Source organism: Rosa rugosa, chromosome 1 (genome assembly GCF_958449725.1).
Source record: "Rosa rugosa chromosome 1, drRosRugo1.1, whole genome shotgun sequence".
Taxonomy (NCBI): domain Eukaryota; kingdom Viridiplantae; phylum Streptophyta; class Magnoliopsida; order Rosales; family Rosaceae; genus Rosa; species Rosa rugosa.
The window spans coordinates 68,408,015-68,423,604 of record NC_084820.1 but is presented as its reverse complement, the minus strand read 5'-3'; the positions used below and the strand labels follow the sequence as shown (position 1 = coordinate 68,423,604).

The 15,590-nt window shown below is 37.5% G+C and overlaps 1 protein-coding gene across 26 annotated transcripts; it reads right to left on the bottom strand.

Annotated features, from left to right (window-relative positions):
• Positions 1 to 7,294: 7,294 nt before the first annotated feature.
• Positions 7,295 to 12,729, bottom strand: LOC133726396 (uncharacterized). 26 transcript variants are annotated; one of them, XM_062153940.1, is made up of 11 exons: positions 12,187 to 12,729; positions 11,986 to 12,086; positions 11,322 to 11,386; positions 11,075 to 11,183; positions 10,307 to 10,343; positions 10,039 to 10,133; positions 9,726 to 9,844; positions 8,704 to 8,811; positions 8,425 to 8,447; positions 7,711 to 8,003; positions 7,295 to 7,584 (listed from the first exon to the last, which is right to left on the bottom strand). In XM_062153940.1, the coding sequence occupies exons 4-10, from the start codon at positions 11,136 to 11,138 to the stop codon at positions 7,976 to 7,978; spliced, it is 474 nt and encodes a 157-aa protein (XP_062009924.1). In that variant the 5' UTR covers positions 11,139 to 11,183; positions 11,322 to 11,386; positions 11,986 to 12,086; positions 12,187 to 12,729; the 3' UTR covers positions 7,295 to 7,584; positions 7,711 to 7,975. The 26 variants fall into 26 exon arrangements, 10 of the variants coding, with proteins under 10 accessions (XP_062009924.1, XP_062009916.1, XP_062009918.1 ...); XM_062153932.1 differs by lacking the exon at positions 10,039 to 10,133 and having other exon boundaries at positions 7,711 to 7,799; positions 7,907 to 8,003; positions 9,726 to 9,993; XM_062153934.1 differs by lacking the exon at positions 10,039 to 10,133 and having other exon boundaries at positions 7,711 to 7,799; positions 7,912 to 8,003; positions 9,726 to 9,993.
• Between the last annotated feature and the right edge of the window lie 2,861 nt (positions 12,730 to 15,590).

The following is a 15,590-nucleotide window of genomic DNA, read 5'->3' as shown; positions in this document are numbered from 1 at the left end:
AACATCGATTAACATCAATTAGAATAATGATAGTAAATGCTGATTGTAATGTGATTGCAATTCCTTGATTCCCTATTTCGTCAGTTTATTTGACGAAGGCACATAATGTGTTTTTCCTTTAACATTTCCACTTTAAATTTAAAATTCTGGTCGTCACAAGCTGTGATCCGTATTCTAAGGTATTTAAAGTCTGCACCTGGAAAAGGCTTGATGTTTTCAAAACATAATCATCTAAATGTTAGTGGTTATACAGATGCAGACTGGGCAGAACAAAAGGTTATGGCCAGGTCAAGTGCTGAAGCAGAGTATAGAGGTATGGTTCATGGAGTTTGTGAGTGATTACACGCATTTCTATGCATGTAATTGTATCTAAAACACTCGAAATAAGTTAATTCTCAAGTCAATTATTATATATGTAATTAATCTATTTTTATTTATTTTGTAGAAAATAAGCAGAGTTGCAAAAACGAGAAAAAAATAACGTGAAAATGGTGAAGATTTAAGTTTTCGACAAAAGGATGAAATTGTGGATATATTAATTGGTTAATTAACCAATACACGTGCAGAATGCAAAGAGTGGGTTAATTACCCATTGACCATTGGTCACTTGACACGTGGCAATATTTTTCCATTTCATTCTCTTTCCAAAACCTGTCAGCATGTGGCTTCATTCAATTAAGCAACCACACCCTTTCATCTTTTCCTAGCCGTAGGATTATCCATTGCTTTGATCCCAGCCATCCATCATATCCCACTTCTCACCAGCCACCACAATTATATAACCCATTCTCCTCTCTCTCTCGAGATATCAACAGACCAGCGCCGCACTTCTCAGTTTCCATAGGGGGAGGGTTGTTGCCCTCTCCTTTCCACCCTTCCATTTCTCTTATTTTCTTTACTTTTCTTGTGGGTATTTGGAGAATTTCTCACTCAAGCTTCAAAGAATCATCATCAAAAGCACCACACCTTTATTTTGGGTAGTTGGGTGAAGAAATTACTTAGTTCATACTAGCTCATAGCTAGAAGTGACTAAGCTAACTCTCCCCTCTCTTCCTTATTATCTATTCCATAATTTTATTTGCTATTGATGATGTATTTGACCATGGATAGTGAGTAGTTCAATTTTGGGAGTTAGGGTTGTGAAGCCCTAACTCATCTTGTATAAATATTGATGCTTTACTTTTAATAAATGCAATTTCCATTGTGTATGCTTTAAATCCGAATTCATTGATCCTTAGAAGCATGTTTCTAGGCTTTGTCACCCTTTGAAATTATGTTGTGGGCAAATGTGATGAATAGATTGATAAATTGACAACTTATTAGTCTTGTTGCATCTGGATTTAAGTGTGGTGACTACTAGCTAGCTTGATTGTAGCTAAGCTTGCTTGGGTCTCTATTATCTTGCTCTCTAGGCCTCTAATTTTAGATATTGCGGCCTTGACCGGCGTAATGCCAAGTTAGAGAGTTGATTGTGGCCTTAACCGGCATAGTCAATACACCGAAATGATAATTGATTTAATAGCCTTGACCGGTACTAGATACGGGACTTAACACATATAGAAAATGCATGCATTTGTGAAATTGGCATCGATATTTGCAAGATAGTTAGTGTGAATCATCCAACACTCCCATGTTCCCATTAATTTGAAAACCCAAATTTAATTTTCTAGTTCGTTAATTAGTTGTTTAGTTTACTTTTCGGTTGCGTTTAATTTAGTTAATTCACAATTCAAAACTTCCTACAATTTTCGACTCGTTTGTGCATATCCACCACTAGGCTCTTAGTTTTGATTAGGCTTTAGTGAAAACCAAAGTCGAGCATTGCTAAGGTTTGGTGCCTTAGAATAGCATTTTTATTTATTTTCTTTTTTCTTTTTTCCTTTATTTGCTTAGTGACTCTAGTTCCGAATATCCAAGGATTGTGGGTTAGCCACTAATCCCCGTGGTACGATAATTTTGGGCTTAACACTTCCCTATCTTGACACGATTCATACGCTTGCGAGAGTATATGCATCAAGTCAGTAAGTTACTTTGGTTGAGAAATTTACTTCGTGATTTGGGATTTAAACCCAAACGAGCCATGGATTTGTATTGTGATAATAAGGCAGTAGTGGATATTGCTCACAACCCAGTACAACATGACAGAACTAAGCATGTTGAGGTTGACAGACATTTCATTAAAGAGAAGCTTGATGATAAGCTTATCTCTTTTCCGTTTGTCTAGTCAGAAGAACTAGGGGTGGGCGCGGGTCTGGCCGGCTCGGTTTTGGGCCAAAACCGAGTCCGACCCGGACTTACCGGTTGGGCCAAAATCTGGACTGAGAACCGAGAGAGAATGGGCTGGGCCGAAAACTTCGGGTTACCGAATTTTCAATTCGGCCCGGTTCGATGTCTGTTTTAGATGGGCTTTTTTATTTCAAATTTTAATGGGCTTTTTCTTTTTGCAATTGAATGTTTTTATGGGCCTTCACTCTCCTATTTTTAATTTTTTTTTTTTGAGAATCTCTGATATTTTTAATTCGTATTCTTTTTTTAATTCATATTCTTAACCAATTCCAATTTTTATCATTATATCTGATGAACATAAAACTCATTTTCTGGGCTTCAAGTTCAAGATCACAGCTTGAAACGCATGAAGGAGCGGCTGTAAACTTTCTTTTCCGGGGATGATCTAATCATACATAGTACATACTGTTAACCAAAAGAAAACAAAACAAAAACAAATACACTAATCTCAGCAAACAATCCAAAATCAAACTCTGAAGCTTAGTACTAATCTCAACAAACATATTGAACTGGGTTTGCTATAATCAAGAGTGCCAAAATTCATAAGAAAAAAAAATTAATAGCAACAAGAAAATATCAAAGCTTTAAACACAACTTCTCGGTTCCTAGATCTCATCAAAAAAGATAAAAATTCAAGATTCATCTCATCCCCTCCAGATCTAAGATTCCATAGCCTGCAATACATAGTTCAAAAATCATAAACCATAATTATAATCATATCTAATATAAACCCAATTTGATCTCAACCTAAAAAGAGATAAAATTGAACTATTAGTCTAACACCCTACCCAAATCGAATAGAATATTACATATAATGAAAAAGAACACTTGATGGAGATGATGGAGAACACCGAGAACGGCGACCTTAACTGGGGGATGGAGTCCGTCGATTAGCCTGGGTGGACGGATCTGATGAAGAACATAGATCGCCTCATCTAGTCTCGAAGGACATGGCCTAATTTTGTTTGCGGCCTAATCTTTTGTGGAAGATGGCGAGAGACAGAGAGAAATCGGAGAATGAGAGTTGAAGAGAGAGAGAGAGAGATAAGAGTGAGGGCGTGAGGTTGTGGAGAATGAGGCTGAGATCTCTAGGGTTATAAGAATTTATATGAGGTAGTTGCAATTGTGTGTGGTAAGGTGCAACATAAACAACAATCATCCAATAAGAAAGAGACAACACATTAAAAAAATATATGTATTTAAAATTCGGTCAAATTCGGTTGACTTCGGCCGGTTTAAAAGGCTGAACCGGTCCGGTTTGGCTGATGAGTTTTTGACTGCTTTTGTCATCCGGTTCGGTTACCGGATCGTTTTTCCGACCCGGTTCGGCCGGTTTTTGACTCCCAGTTCGGTTTATGCCCACCCCTAAGAAGAACAGTTGGCTGATGTTCTCACTAAGGCAGTATCGAGTAAGGCATTTCATGACTCACTTGACAAGTTGGGCATTCGTGATCTGTATGCGCCAACTTGAGGGGGAGTGTTGGCATGAGTCATACTTACCTTATTTATGTAGATATTCTGTAATATTCTGTGATCTGTAATATTCTGTAATATCTGTAGTATTATTTGATTTACTACTTACCTTAGGAATAATACTTGTCTTATTAGGCACAATTGTAATTTGTATATAATTCCTTCTTGTAAGGTGAACAATTCAGCCAAAATTGTCTCTTGTTTTTGTTATATTTTAACTTTATATGTCACTGTTCTAATGTTAGATCTTTTCTCTGCAACACGCCCCCTCATGTGCAACCTAACTTTAGGTCTGTACGTGGACAATTAACAATCCAATTCCCTCATTGGAAATTGGGACACAAGTCTCATATTAGCAACTTGGTCAATTTAACAATTCAATGCCTACATTGAACACTTCAAAACAATCCAATCATAATTTTCCAATGACAATATAAGGAGCCCAAATTCGTGCCCAAGACAATTGGATACCATGATAAAGTTGTTTCTGCTGACTTCTCCGGGTACGTCAGGCAAAATGCTATACCCTCTAGCGGATACCAAGATAACTCCGGGACCCTGTCAAAGTAAACACAAAACGTCAGAGGTATAAACCATACCGAATGGTTTATGCCTCTCCGATGCTGAAGTCAGGTTCTATTGCTAATTTGACAGAGTAAGGGTAAAGAATGAGAAGTTATTACCCCCTTGAAGGTGGTTGAGTCTGACTTATATACTTCAGCATGGGAAAGGTGTTTCCCATTTCTTCGATGTGAGATGCGGTTCATCCCTTTGTGGTTATAGGAGGCTCTGATGTATGCTTTGGTGATCTCTACTAGGCAGACTCGAGGCCTTTGTCACACAAGGTGTCGCCCGTTAGGAGCACAATAATGGTTGGTATTGGACCCGGCCCAAGATATGGTACTTGGGGAGTCTTGCGGTGGTCTGGTGATAATACCAACCATGTGACAGTCAAGTATCTGCTAGTATGTACAAGTCCCCTAAGTTCCCTGACTTGGTGCATATACTCTCGCAAACGTACGAATCGTGTCAAGTAAGGGAAGTTTTTGGACCTTAGTTATCGTACCTCGGGGATTAGGTGTTGGACCTAACCAAGATAATTGGAGCTAGAATAACTTAAAAGCATACAATGAAAAATAAAAATAAAATAAAATAAAATAATATTCACAAGGCACCAAGCCTCGGCAATGCTCGGCTTAGCTCACATTAAGCCTAACCAAAGCCACTAACTTGTAGCCTAAATGAGTTATGCACAATGGAAAGTAGAATTTTGTTTGGGAGTTTTGAATTGAGAATTAACTAAATTAAAAGCAAACTAAAATAAAAGCAAACAACTAATTATCAAGCAAGAAATTAAAATTGGAATTCAAATTAATGGAAATATGGGAGTGTCGGTTGATTCACACTAATTATCTTGTAAACATCGATGCCAATTTCATAAATGCATGCATTTCCTATATGTGTTAAGTCCCGTATCTAGTACCGGTCAAGACTACTAAACCAATTATCCTTTCGGTGTATTGATTATGCCGGTTAGGGCCACAATCAACTCTCTAACTTAGGCATTACGCCGGTTAAGGCCGCAATATATATCTAAAATTAGAGGCCAAGAGTGCAAGATAATAGAGACCCAAGCAAGCTTAGCTACAATTAAGCTAGCTAATGGTCACCACACTTAAATCCTAGATGCAACAAGACTAATAAGTTGTCAATTTATCAATCTATTCATCACAATTTCCCACAACATAATTTCAAAGGTTGACAAAGCCTAGAAACATACTTCTAAGGACCAATAAATTCGGATTTAAAGCATACACAATGGAAATTGCATTTACTAAAAGTAAAGCATCAATATTTATACAAGATGAGTTAGGGCTTCACAACCCTAACTCCCAAATTGAACTACTCACAACCCATAATCAAATAAATTATCAAATACATAAGAAATTAAGAGAAATGATAGAGGAGAGAGGGAACACAAGCTAGGCTCACAATTTGCTATAGGCAAATATGAACCCAACTTGAAATTAAGCCCCCACTATTTACCAAAGCCAAAATCTCTTTGTGGTGATGAAGCCTTGATGATGTAAAGTGAAAGCCCCTTAATTGGTCCTTGAGAAAAATAGTAGAGAATGATAAAATGGGAAGAGAGAGAATGAGAGAGAAGATGGAAAATGGAGGGGAGGTGGTGTGCAGTACTGTTGGAGAAGAGAGAGGATAGGGAATGGTGGAATGCGGTTGTGGGGTTGTTCGGTCTATATATATGAAAGAGGAAGATGGGCCTTGGAATTAATGTGTGGCTGGTTGTGGTGTGTACGTAGAGTGAAGAGAAAGAAGATGGGTTAATTGTATGGCTGTGCGTGAGAAGAAAAAAAATGATGATAAGGAATTAAGGTTGTGTGCCTAGCACGCGAGGAAAGAAGGAATGGATGACGTCACCATGATGTCATGCTGATGTAATTAATTATTATTTTTTAAATCTCTCTTTTTCTTTTTCTTTCTTTCTTCCTTTCCTTTTTTCTTTCTCTGATCAATGCACTTCCGCACAAATTATTGGAGGCGATTGGATTCCGCTCACTTGATGGCTTTGACTACGGTTGACCCGCGTCGGCTGTTTTGTCTTTTTGTCGGAAACTCCAAATTGCTCCATTTTTGCACAACTTCTTTCGAAATTCACAACTCCGCTTATTTACTAAAAAATAAATAAAAATAGATTAATTACATATTAATTGACTTGAAGATTAGCTTAATTCTCGTGTTTTAGATACAATTACATGCATCGAAATGCATGTAATCATTCCCATTCAAGATGTTTTGGGTGGGGACTTGAATAAGCTCTGGCACAAGGTTTGGTCGTTTGCTATGCCTATATGGAGTTTCCCAAGTTCCCGATTAAGGAATATCTTGATCGGGTGGTTTTGAATTGGATCACTGCAGGTAGCTAGGCTGTAGTGATACACTACACCAAAAACTGCATCACACAACGGTGAAAAAACGTCGTCTGATTTGAAGACTCACCATCGTCTATCTCGATGTTGTCTGATGAAAAATCAGACGACGGTGCATTCACCGTTGTATGATACAAAGTCAGTCGACGTATATTTCTTAACACCGTTGTCCAAGAACTCGACAGATGCCGGACGCACCCATGCGCAGCAGTTCACACAACAGAATTTGCTTTTATACCGTTGTGGGTTGAATTTTCATACAACGGTTTTGTAGTTTAGCTGTTGTGTGATTAAAAGTAAGACAACTATGTTCTAGTATTTTCTGTTGTATGAGCTTAAAACTAGACGACGTTACTTACTGAAATCCATTGTGTGATATCTATGAATGAGTTAAATTAGACAACGTTACTTGTTGAAATCCATTGTGTGATACCTATCAATGCGTTGTGTGAATACCCAGAATTTTTGGTTCAGACAACGTTGGTTGACATTTTTGAAAATCTGTTGTATGATTGCTGCAAACATCCGTTCTCTGAATTAATTTGTGCATTAATTTGATCCATTTTACCTAATAAACAGTGACTATATCTTTCAAGCAATCCATCATAATCCAACATTCTGTACATAAAACTGCAAAAGGCAGTATTTCCCAAACAAAATTGTCCAAATTTCAAGCCAACAATAAAAGAAGAAAAGCATTCCTAACTAGCTACACATGAATCAAAAGCTGATATAATATCTTTTCACTTCAACAAAACCTTCATGTGTCACTTTACCAAGCATCTTGTGTACTATATTCTTATTTGCATCACCTCCAATCTTGTTGTGAAGCTTCACAAGTTAGCACATATTGTAGCATATTTAAATGTTGTAGCAGCTGCACCATATATCCCAGAGAAAATTGCAAACAATTGAGTAACAATATGGGTATCTTTCAATATTTTCTTATGATAAAGATATGAAAACCAATATACTGAAATGAATTGACTGATAAGTGGATTACCTTGTGAACCCACTCAAACTCCCCGCCTCTAGGATCAAATGTCCCGTGCTGCAGACTGATCAATTTAAGGTAAAACGAGGACCACATTCCTGAGTGTTTAAGACAGGAAAGACCGTTAAGATCTACATTTATAAATGATACAATAAAGAATAAAGAAATAAACGTAAACTGCATGCTATGGTAGATGTGGCAATACCCTGCCTTCTTATGTCACATAAATGGACCAAGAACGAAACATAAGGACATTTCAAGTGGTGGAGGAAATTCAGCCAGGGCCCTGGGCCAAACCAGATCTAGACAAGAAAGCAAATGCAAGAGGAACAAATAAATAATTGACACCAACCTGTACACTATTATACCTGAGGTGAAAAACAAATATATCCAAACTTCAAAACGATATTTGTACACAAAAAAACAATCAGGCCTCTTTTGAAATGCTATCCTTGACTTATGGAATACTAATTAAAGAAAAATCACCACATTTCAGCTTGGAAAGTAAGATTGACATTCAACATTCAAGCAATACAAGCTAATGGAAACTGAAAGTCACCATGATACTCCAAACTCTCAGCTAACAATGCAGATTTGTTTTTTATATCAATTTACCAATAACAAACAATATGGAAAAGGTTTCACCTTCAAGACTTGGCTCGGAGTTTCATTTTTCATCTATGGATTTTGGTTCCTGATAAAAAAGAAGACCACTTTAATTACCTGTTGTGAACTTGGATTGCGACCTGCAGAGTATAAAAGTAAAAGTGGATTTCAAAAGATGAAACTGGTACTCAAGATGGAGCTAGTTCGAAACAAAGAACCGCTTCATTTCCAAACACGACCCTGAAACCAAAAAAATCAAACGGATTATATGATTATATGGTATTAGCCACTCAAGAAACCCACCAAATAAGCCATAAGTAAGCAAATATAAATCAAAACCATCACCTCACAAAATTGGTAATAATAATGAGAAAGGGATCCTAGAGTATAGACTACCTGGCTTATCACCATTTTGGCTAAAACAGGGTTTGCTTGGAGAGCTTGTTCATAGACAATCCAATTATGTTCAGGTACATACTTCAGTATCTCGTAAAGGGTCCATCCCTGAAAAATAGCTCAAAACTAGTTCTAACAAGAAAAATGCTACATACATACAGAGACAAACCCCTCATTCAATGAGGAAAGAACTTGAGTTTGGTTGAGCTCATCATTAAGTTCCAAACCCAGCAGATACTTTGTATAGTCTAGGAACATCAATAACGTATTCACGATCAACTAAATCCAGCAAGAAAGCTTAGAACTTCACACCTATCATGAACAAATTAAGACATTCCTAGTCCAAACTAGTGGAGGAAAGAACCCAACTTTGGTTCAGCTCAGTCATTATACTAAAAATCATTCTACCTAAACAAGTTCTAAACTTGGCTGAAACCAAGTATAGTTTCGAAACATCATTACCTATCAAAGATCAACTAATTCCAAAACAAAGCTTAGAGCTTTAAGACATGCCCATTTCAAAGCTTATTAATACTAATAGAAACCAATTAAAACCTTTGCAGCTTATTTGCATATGAGCATCAAAACCCAACATATATAGTAATTATAACCATAATAAAGGATACCATAGTAAACAAAACGAAGAACATAATATAATACAAGAAAACATACATGCCAATAGTCATGGTCAATCGTAAGCAAGCACCGCAAAGGTCCCATGATTGCTTCCATCTTTTGCTTTGTAGTACTTAAAAAATAATTGACGAAGACCTTAAATTACTTAGTTGGCAGCTGGCACTATACAAGTCCTTCTGAACTTTTCTAATACAAAATTTTAAGTTCTCTTTCTTTTAGCATATAAATTCCAAGTTCTCTTCCTGTGATCTTCAGGTGATCACATTTAAGGAGTATATATAAATTCCTCTATGATTATGAATAATAGAACAAAACTACAAGGCTGCATACAGGTCATCTAAGTTAAATATTAATTTCACAACTATTAAGGATTCATGAAGGTTTACCTCAATGAATTGGCCAACATCTCCAGAAGCATTTATCAAACCCCTCTGGTAAATTAACGATTGTGACTTCCAAATGTAGTTGGTATTTATTGACCACTTGCAGCAAATTCCTACAATCCCTGAATCGAAATAAAAGAAAAACTCTAAAACCACCACTCGAGAAAATGAAAAAGAAAAATTACCTAGTCCAATTCTTTCTCCAATAACCAGGTCTTCCCAAGGAATATCACTTTCACCTTCATCAACATTCTCAAATACTTGCTCAACCCTACTTGAAATGGAATCAAAGGATGAGTTGCAACTGTCTCATTACCTTCAGTTTGGAATTGGTCAGGAATTATATTGAAAACGCAAACAGGCTTCCAAATTGCAACAAAGCTTTTAAAAAGAATGCAGCAGCTTGAATAGCTAAAACGACGGAGAGAAATTGAAACAGAGAGAAATTGCAAAGTTAGAAAGGATTAAAAATTTACGAGTTTATGAAAGAAACTTAAAGAACACTATTGCACCAACTGTGATTTTGAGTAGGCAAATGGGAGGACCTTGATGGCTTAGACTACTTTGTTGGCTGATCAATGTACCTTCTTTCATCAGTGTCCTGAGCATCAGTTATAATATCTGATGGAAAATACAAACAAAAAAATAGATATCAGTTATACTATTGCTAATTCATGACAATTACAGCTTCACATAGAGAATTTTAATGACCAATATGATCAGAAAAATAAATAAAGATCAATACTTTAAGCTCAGTGAGTGGGGAGAGAACAATTAATACATGAGATGCTGCAGTTGTTTGAAAGAATCCAAATCCTGAGCATCAATTAGGGTTTTAAATTCATTCGATATCTCCACTACGTATCATTAGGTCTCACAGTAGAGACATTAAGCATATCATTCACATGCCCACCAGGCAGGCTATATCATTGCCTTTTCCCCAATAACCCCAGAAAATTTGAAGGAATCAGAAGAAGTAAGAAACAAAAAGAAAATAACATCTCATGAGCCAAGTATATATGTAATGGAACTAACTACATGAATTTCAGGAGTCCCCTCTGTAAAAAATCCTGATCAAGATTACGTTTATCTTAGCTTCTTTCTTTCTTTGTAGCGAACTACTTGCTTCCTCCTTTTATCTTGCCCTATTCATTTCTGATTACAAGGAACCATCTCTGTTTCGAATCATTTTTCCCTATCGTTTCAAACTTAGCCTTCACTGTTTTATACATGATGCAACTTATCATGGCGGTATGATAGCACAAATTCATTCAAGAAATGTTAAAAGAGGAAAATCTGGTAGATGCATGGAATCAGAAAATTCAAATAAAAGATCAAGGAAAGGGAAATACTTCTTATGCCCTCCTCTAGGACCTCTACCACCTTCGCTGCTCCTTCCAGATTTCGCACCACCATCAAGACTTAGAGCAGGCATGGCACTTGCGGCAACACCATCTGAGGCTGAAATAATTATGTCCTTATAAAATTATGAAACCTTTCAGAGGACAAACTGTGTAAAAAACATATACTCAACAACTGTAGTTTGACGTGTAAAAACCAAAAACTCAACAAGATGGAAAAGGGATAAAAGTAGAATACCAAGCCAGAGCTCTGCACCAATTTTTTTTCAAATATTGATCAAGCTGTTGTATGTGTGTATCAACCTGAACATTAATTACAGATAGAAATTATCTGGGGAAAAAAGACATTAAATAATGATACATTTTGTACAACTACTACAATTTTCAAAAGTATGAGCAGTTTAATTATTTTTTTTTATTTTTTTATAATGTACAGAAAAGCGGACAAGATATCCACAGAGAAAAAACATCTATGTACACCAGCTAGAACACCAATCATAACAACAGACCAATTTCTATACACTCATGTTGGGGAGTCTTTCTAATTACGGAACCAAACACACAGACTTCAACATAAATTAAGAGGTTGCAATTGCAGGATTTGAACTTCCTATCCCCACCATGATACCATGATAACTTCTGTTGGTTACTTCCCAAATGAATGGACTATTACAGTGCAAATCCCAAGTTCCTTATAAAAGATTAAAACCTCTGCAGCAGATGCCTTAACAAGAGATCTGGGATAACAATTTTCCATGCAAATTGTACTCGATAAATTGGTTCTATAGAATTAGTGCAGAAAACTAGAAGTGTAACATAGAGAACAATCAACAGAATAAGAAGAAAAAGAAGAAGATGAGAGGGAGAGGGAGAGAGATAGAGAGAGAGAGAGAGAGACTTACATTTGTGCTTAACTTCTCCACCTGAGACCCGATCCTCATCTTCGGCGCATTTTGAAAGGGAATAAACCGAAATCAGAGAGTAAATTTTTTGCGATTCTTCTCTGCAACAAATCAACCAGAACACACAGATAAGATTAAGCAAATTCAGAAGCGAAATTAGATGTAGAAGATGATGGAATTCGTTGGAGATAGGGACCTTACTGGATTGAGAAGCCTTGAATTGATTCATTTAGCCATAGAGAGAGAGAGAGACAGGAGGGTAACGCAAAGCGGAGCTTCAATTATCCATTAGGTAGACGGAGTTGAAGGCGGGTTTGGAGAAGTGAAGAGCGAGCACAAATTCGAACCCCAATTTCCCGCAGAGAGCGCTCTCAAAACACTGTTGAAGCGAGCACTCTGCCTGTCCCGAAAAGCCATTGAAACGCCGCCGCCACTACTGCTCATTGCCGTCGTCTTCCCATCTCACCCCATTAGACGGCTTGAGAATCGATGACATCGTAGTCGGCTCCCTGTAAGGTGGAGGATTTGGGATTTAGGGATTTAGAGGGTTGAAATTAAGTGTGGAATTGGAAACTGGGGAGAGAGGGCTGAGAGAGGTTTCACGAGATAGAGAGCTTTCGCGGAGGACTGAGAGATTCACGAGAGAGATCGAGGTTTCACAAGAGAGAGAGAGAGAGAGAGGCGTTTCGGGGAGGCTATTCGAGAGAGAGGGTTGAGAGGCTTTGTATTGCATGCTAGGTTTTGTTTTCCTTCTCTCTTTGTTTTCTTTGGACCACAATGTAATTGACCTAGCAAAAAATTGTCAAAGTTACTCACACAACAGAAACTTCACCGACTGTCGTCTGAGTGCAGCACTAAAAATCAAAATGTGAAATCATGGAGGGAAACATGGCGCCTACAACATTTTGGCTCAAAATGTTGCCGCCCAGTTCCAAGTTCACACAACAGAAAATCTTAAATCTGTTGTACAATTTCTACGGCTTGCACTAGGCCTATCTAGGGGAAGACATTCAAGCAAGCTTCCTCAAACTTTGGTGCTCAATTTTTCAATCATACAACGGAAATAGTGAAATCCGTTGTACCTAGTACCCCAAATTTTGGTGTTTCAAGAGGCAACCAAGACTCCAAAGTGGAGGGAAATCTGCCGCTAAATTTTTTAAGACTCAGACGACGGACAATACTTAATTCCATTGTGCAATGTAGTTCTGATAAAAAAGTTATCACTTTGTTGACATTCACACAACAGAACATCACTAATACCGTTGTACAATAGAGTTTACTTAAACACACGACGGATGATTTCTGTTTCGTTGTGTGATTGGTGTTGTGTGATGCAGTTTTTGGTGTAGTGATATGTACCAGTTAGGTAAAATGGGGGCTTGAGCCTCTTGTACCCGATAGGATTGGATTAGGGCTTGAGCCTCTTGTACGCGGTGGGGCTGAATGAAGGCTTGAGCCTCTTGTACCCGATGGGGCTGGATAAGGGCTTGAGCCACTTGTACCCGATGGGGCTGGATGAGGGCTTGAGCTTCTTGTACCTGATGCTTGTATCTGATGGGGATGGATAAGGGCTTAAGCTTATTGTACCCGATGCTTGTATCCGATAGGGCTGGATAAGGGCTTAGGTCTCTTGTACCCGATGAGGCTGGATGAGGGCTTGGGTCTCTTGTACCCGATGGGGCTGGATGAGGGCTTGGGACTCTTGTACCCGATAGGGTTGGATTAGGGCTTGAGCCTCTTGTACCCGATGGGTTAACACTTGGTGTTTGTGGTGTGCAAGTGAGCCACGTGTCATGTGGGTTCCCGAGAGGGTAATAAATGCCCATCCCCTCAATTGTCTGACAGTTGCGTGTGAAGCAAGTGGAAAGGGTGCGTGGGACACATGTCCAAATCTGAAGGTTGGGGGCGTTTAGCCTCCGACGGTTGTGATACGCCTATCCTTGAATTTAAGAAGGAAAAGGAACAGTTTGCTTCGTCTTCGCTTTAGCCTCTATTTCAGTTGTTATTGCCTTCATTTCTCTGCAAAACCCATGATTTATGTCTAATGAGTGTGACGTCGCTAGAGTTTGGGGGCTTGGTGGTGTGCAAAAAGAGGCGTAACCATCGAAGCGTAGTTGTTAGGTATGTGTTTTTCACTTTGTTCCTTGATCGAGCTTTTGTAAATGGTACGAGTTTCTGGGTTTTGGCACTGGTTTGATTGTGTTTGTTGTCTATTCGTTTTTCTTGCAGTATGCGATGGTAAAATTTGGTTTGGTAAATAGATTCGAAAAGGATATATTTGCGACATTAAGAAAGCGTCGTAAAAGAAGCCAAAAGCGTCGTAAAAGGTTATTTGCGACGGACTTGCGACGGGAAAGGAAACGTCGTTAAAAAACGCGTCGCAAATAATCGAGCACCTTTTGCGACATGTGACTCGGGTCGATAATAATTATTTGCGACGGACTTGCGACGGTTGACATTGTGTCGGAAAAAATTCCGTCGAATTTACTTTTTTTTTTTGCGACACCTTTTTGCTACGTGATAGTCCGTCGCAAAATATATATGCGACATGTTTTTGCCACGTTACAGTGCATCGCAAAAGATTATTTGCGACCCTTTTTTGCCACGCCAAGGTCGATCTGTCGCAAAAGATATTTGCGACGCCCATATAAATGTCGTTAAAAATTTAATTTTTTTGCAACGACTTTTTGTGACGATGTTTTCATGTCGCAATTAGTTTTGGCAATACTTATTTCCGACACATGTAAATGTCGTAAATACTATTTGCAATTTTAATTAATTTTTTAAAACCAAAATAAACTTTAAGATTCACCACAGTTGAAATGATACGAAAGAGTAATATATATAATAATTGTATAACAAATATCTTGAGTCATACAAATAAAATGTTGGTGCGAATACAATAGTAGTCAAAATACTAAACAAAATGATCTAGTTTAGAGTACGTAGCATGCTAATTGTAAAATTTATTAACATCCTGTACTTCCAGCATCAACACCTAGATATTTCTCCAACCTGGAAAAAAGAGAAGAAAACCCATCAATATACTCAGCCAAATAATCAAATTATTTTTGTTATAATGATAAATTCGGTTATTTCCAATCCTATAGTTTATCATGATGTTTGTAGACAAAGATAATTGTCGCTGCCCTTCCAAATTCAATTGACGATGTCCATCAATATCTTATAGTTTATCATGATACTGATGATGACCATTATATAAGAAAACTAGCTTCATTTGTTCTTCGTATATACAACATAGATCAGTTAGATTAATGCAACAACTTATCAATTGTTATTAACAAAACAACTATACAAGAAGACAGAACATTGCAAAAACAAAAAAAGAAGAAACATTTATATAGATATATATATATATATATGATGTGCTCATATTTTCCTATATTTCTTTGCCTCTTAATCTTAGTATTTATGCTTAGTCCTCCTTATTTGGAGTCATTTATGTTGTTATAGTGTTTTTGTAGGTTTGTCTCATAAAGAGAAGAAAAGAAGTTAAAATGAGCTAACTAGGATTAAAAGACGCCCAGGTCCCAGAATCTGTCTGTGCAGAACATCCAACTTCCTCGAATTACTGGGAGTTACTC

Excerpts from the sequence above, each read along its gene's own strand:
- LOC133726396 (XM_062153933.1), bottom strand. The coding sequence starts at position 11,138 with ATGGTGGTGCGAAATCTGGAAGGAGCAGCGAAGGTGGTAGAGGTCCTA. Across the intron at positions 9,994-10,306 it reads CAGGACACTGATGAAAGAAG|GGTTGAGCAAGTATTTGAGA; the intron begins GTACATTGATCA and ends CATTTCAAGTAG. Across the intron at positions 8,448-8,703 it reads CCAAAATGGTGATAAGCCAG|GTCGCAATCCAAGTTCACAA; the intron begins GTAGTCTATACT and ends TATACTCTGCAG.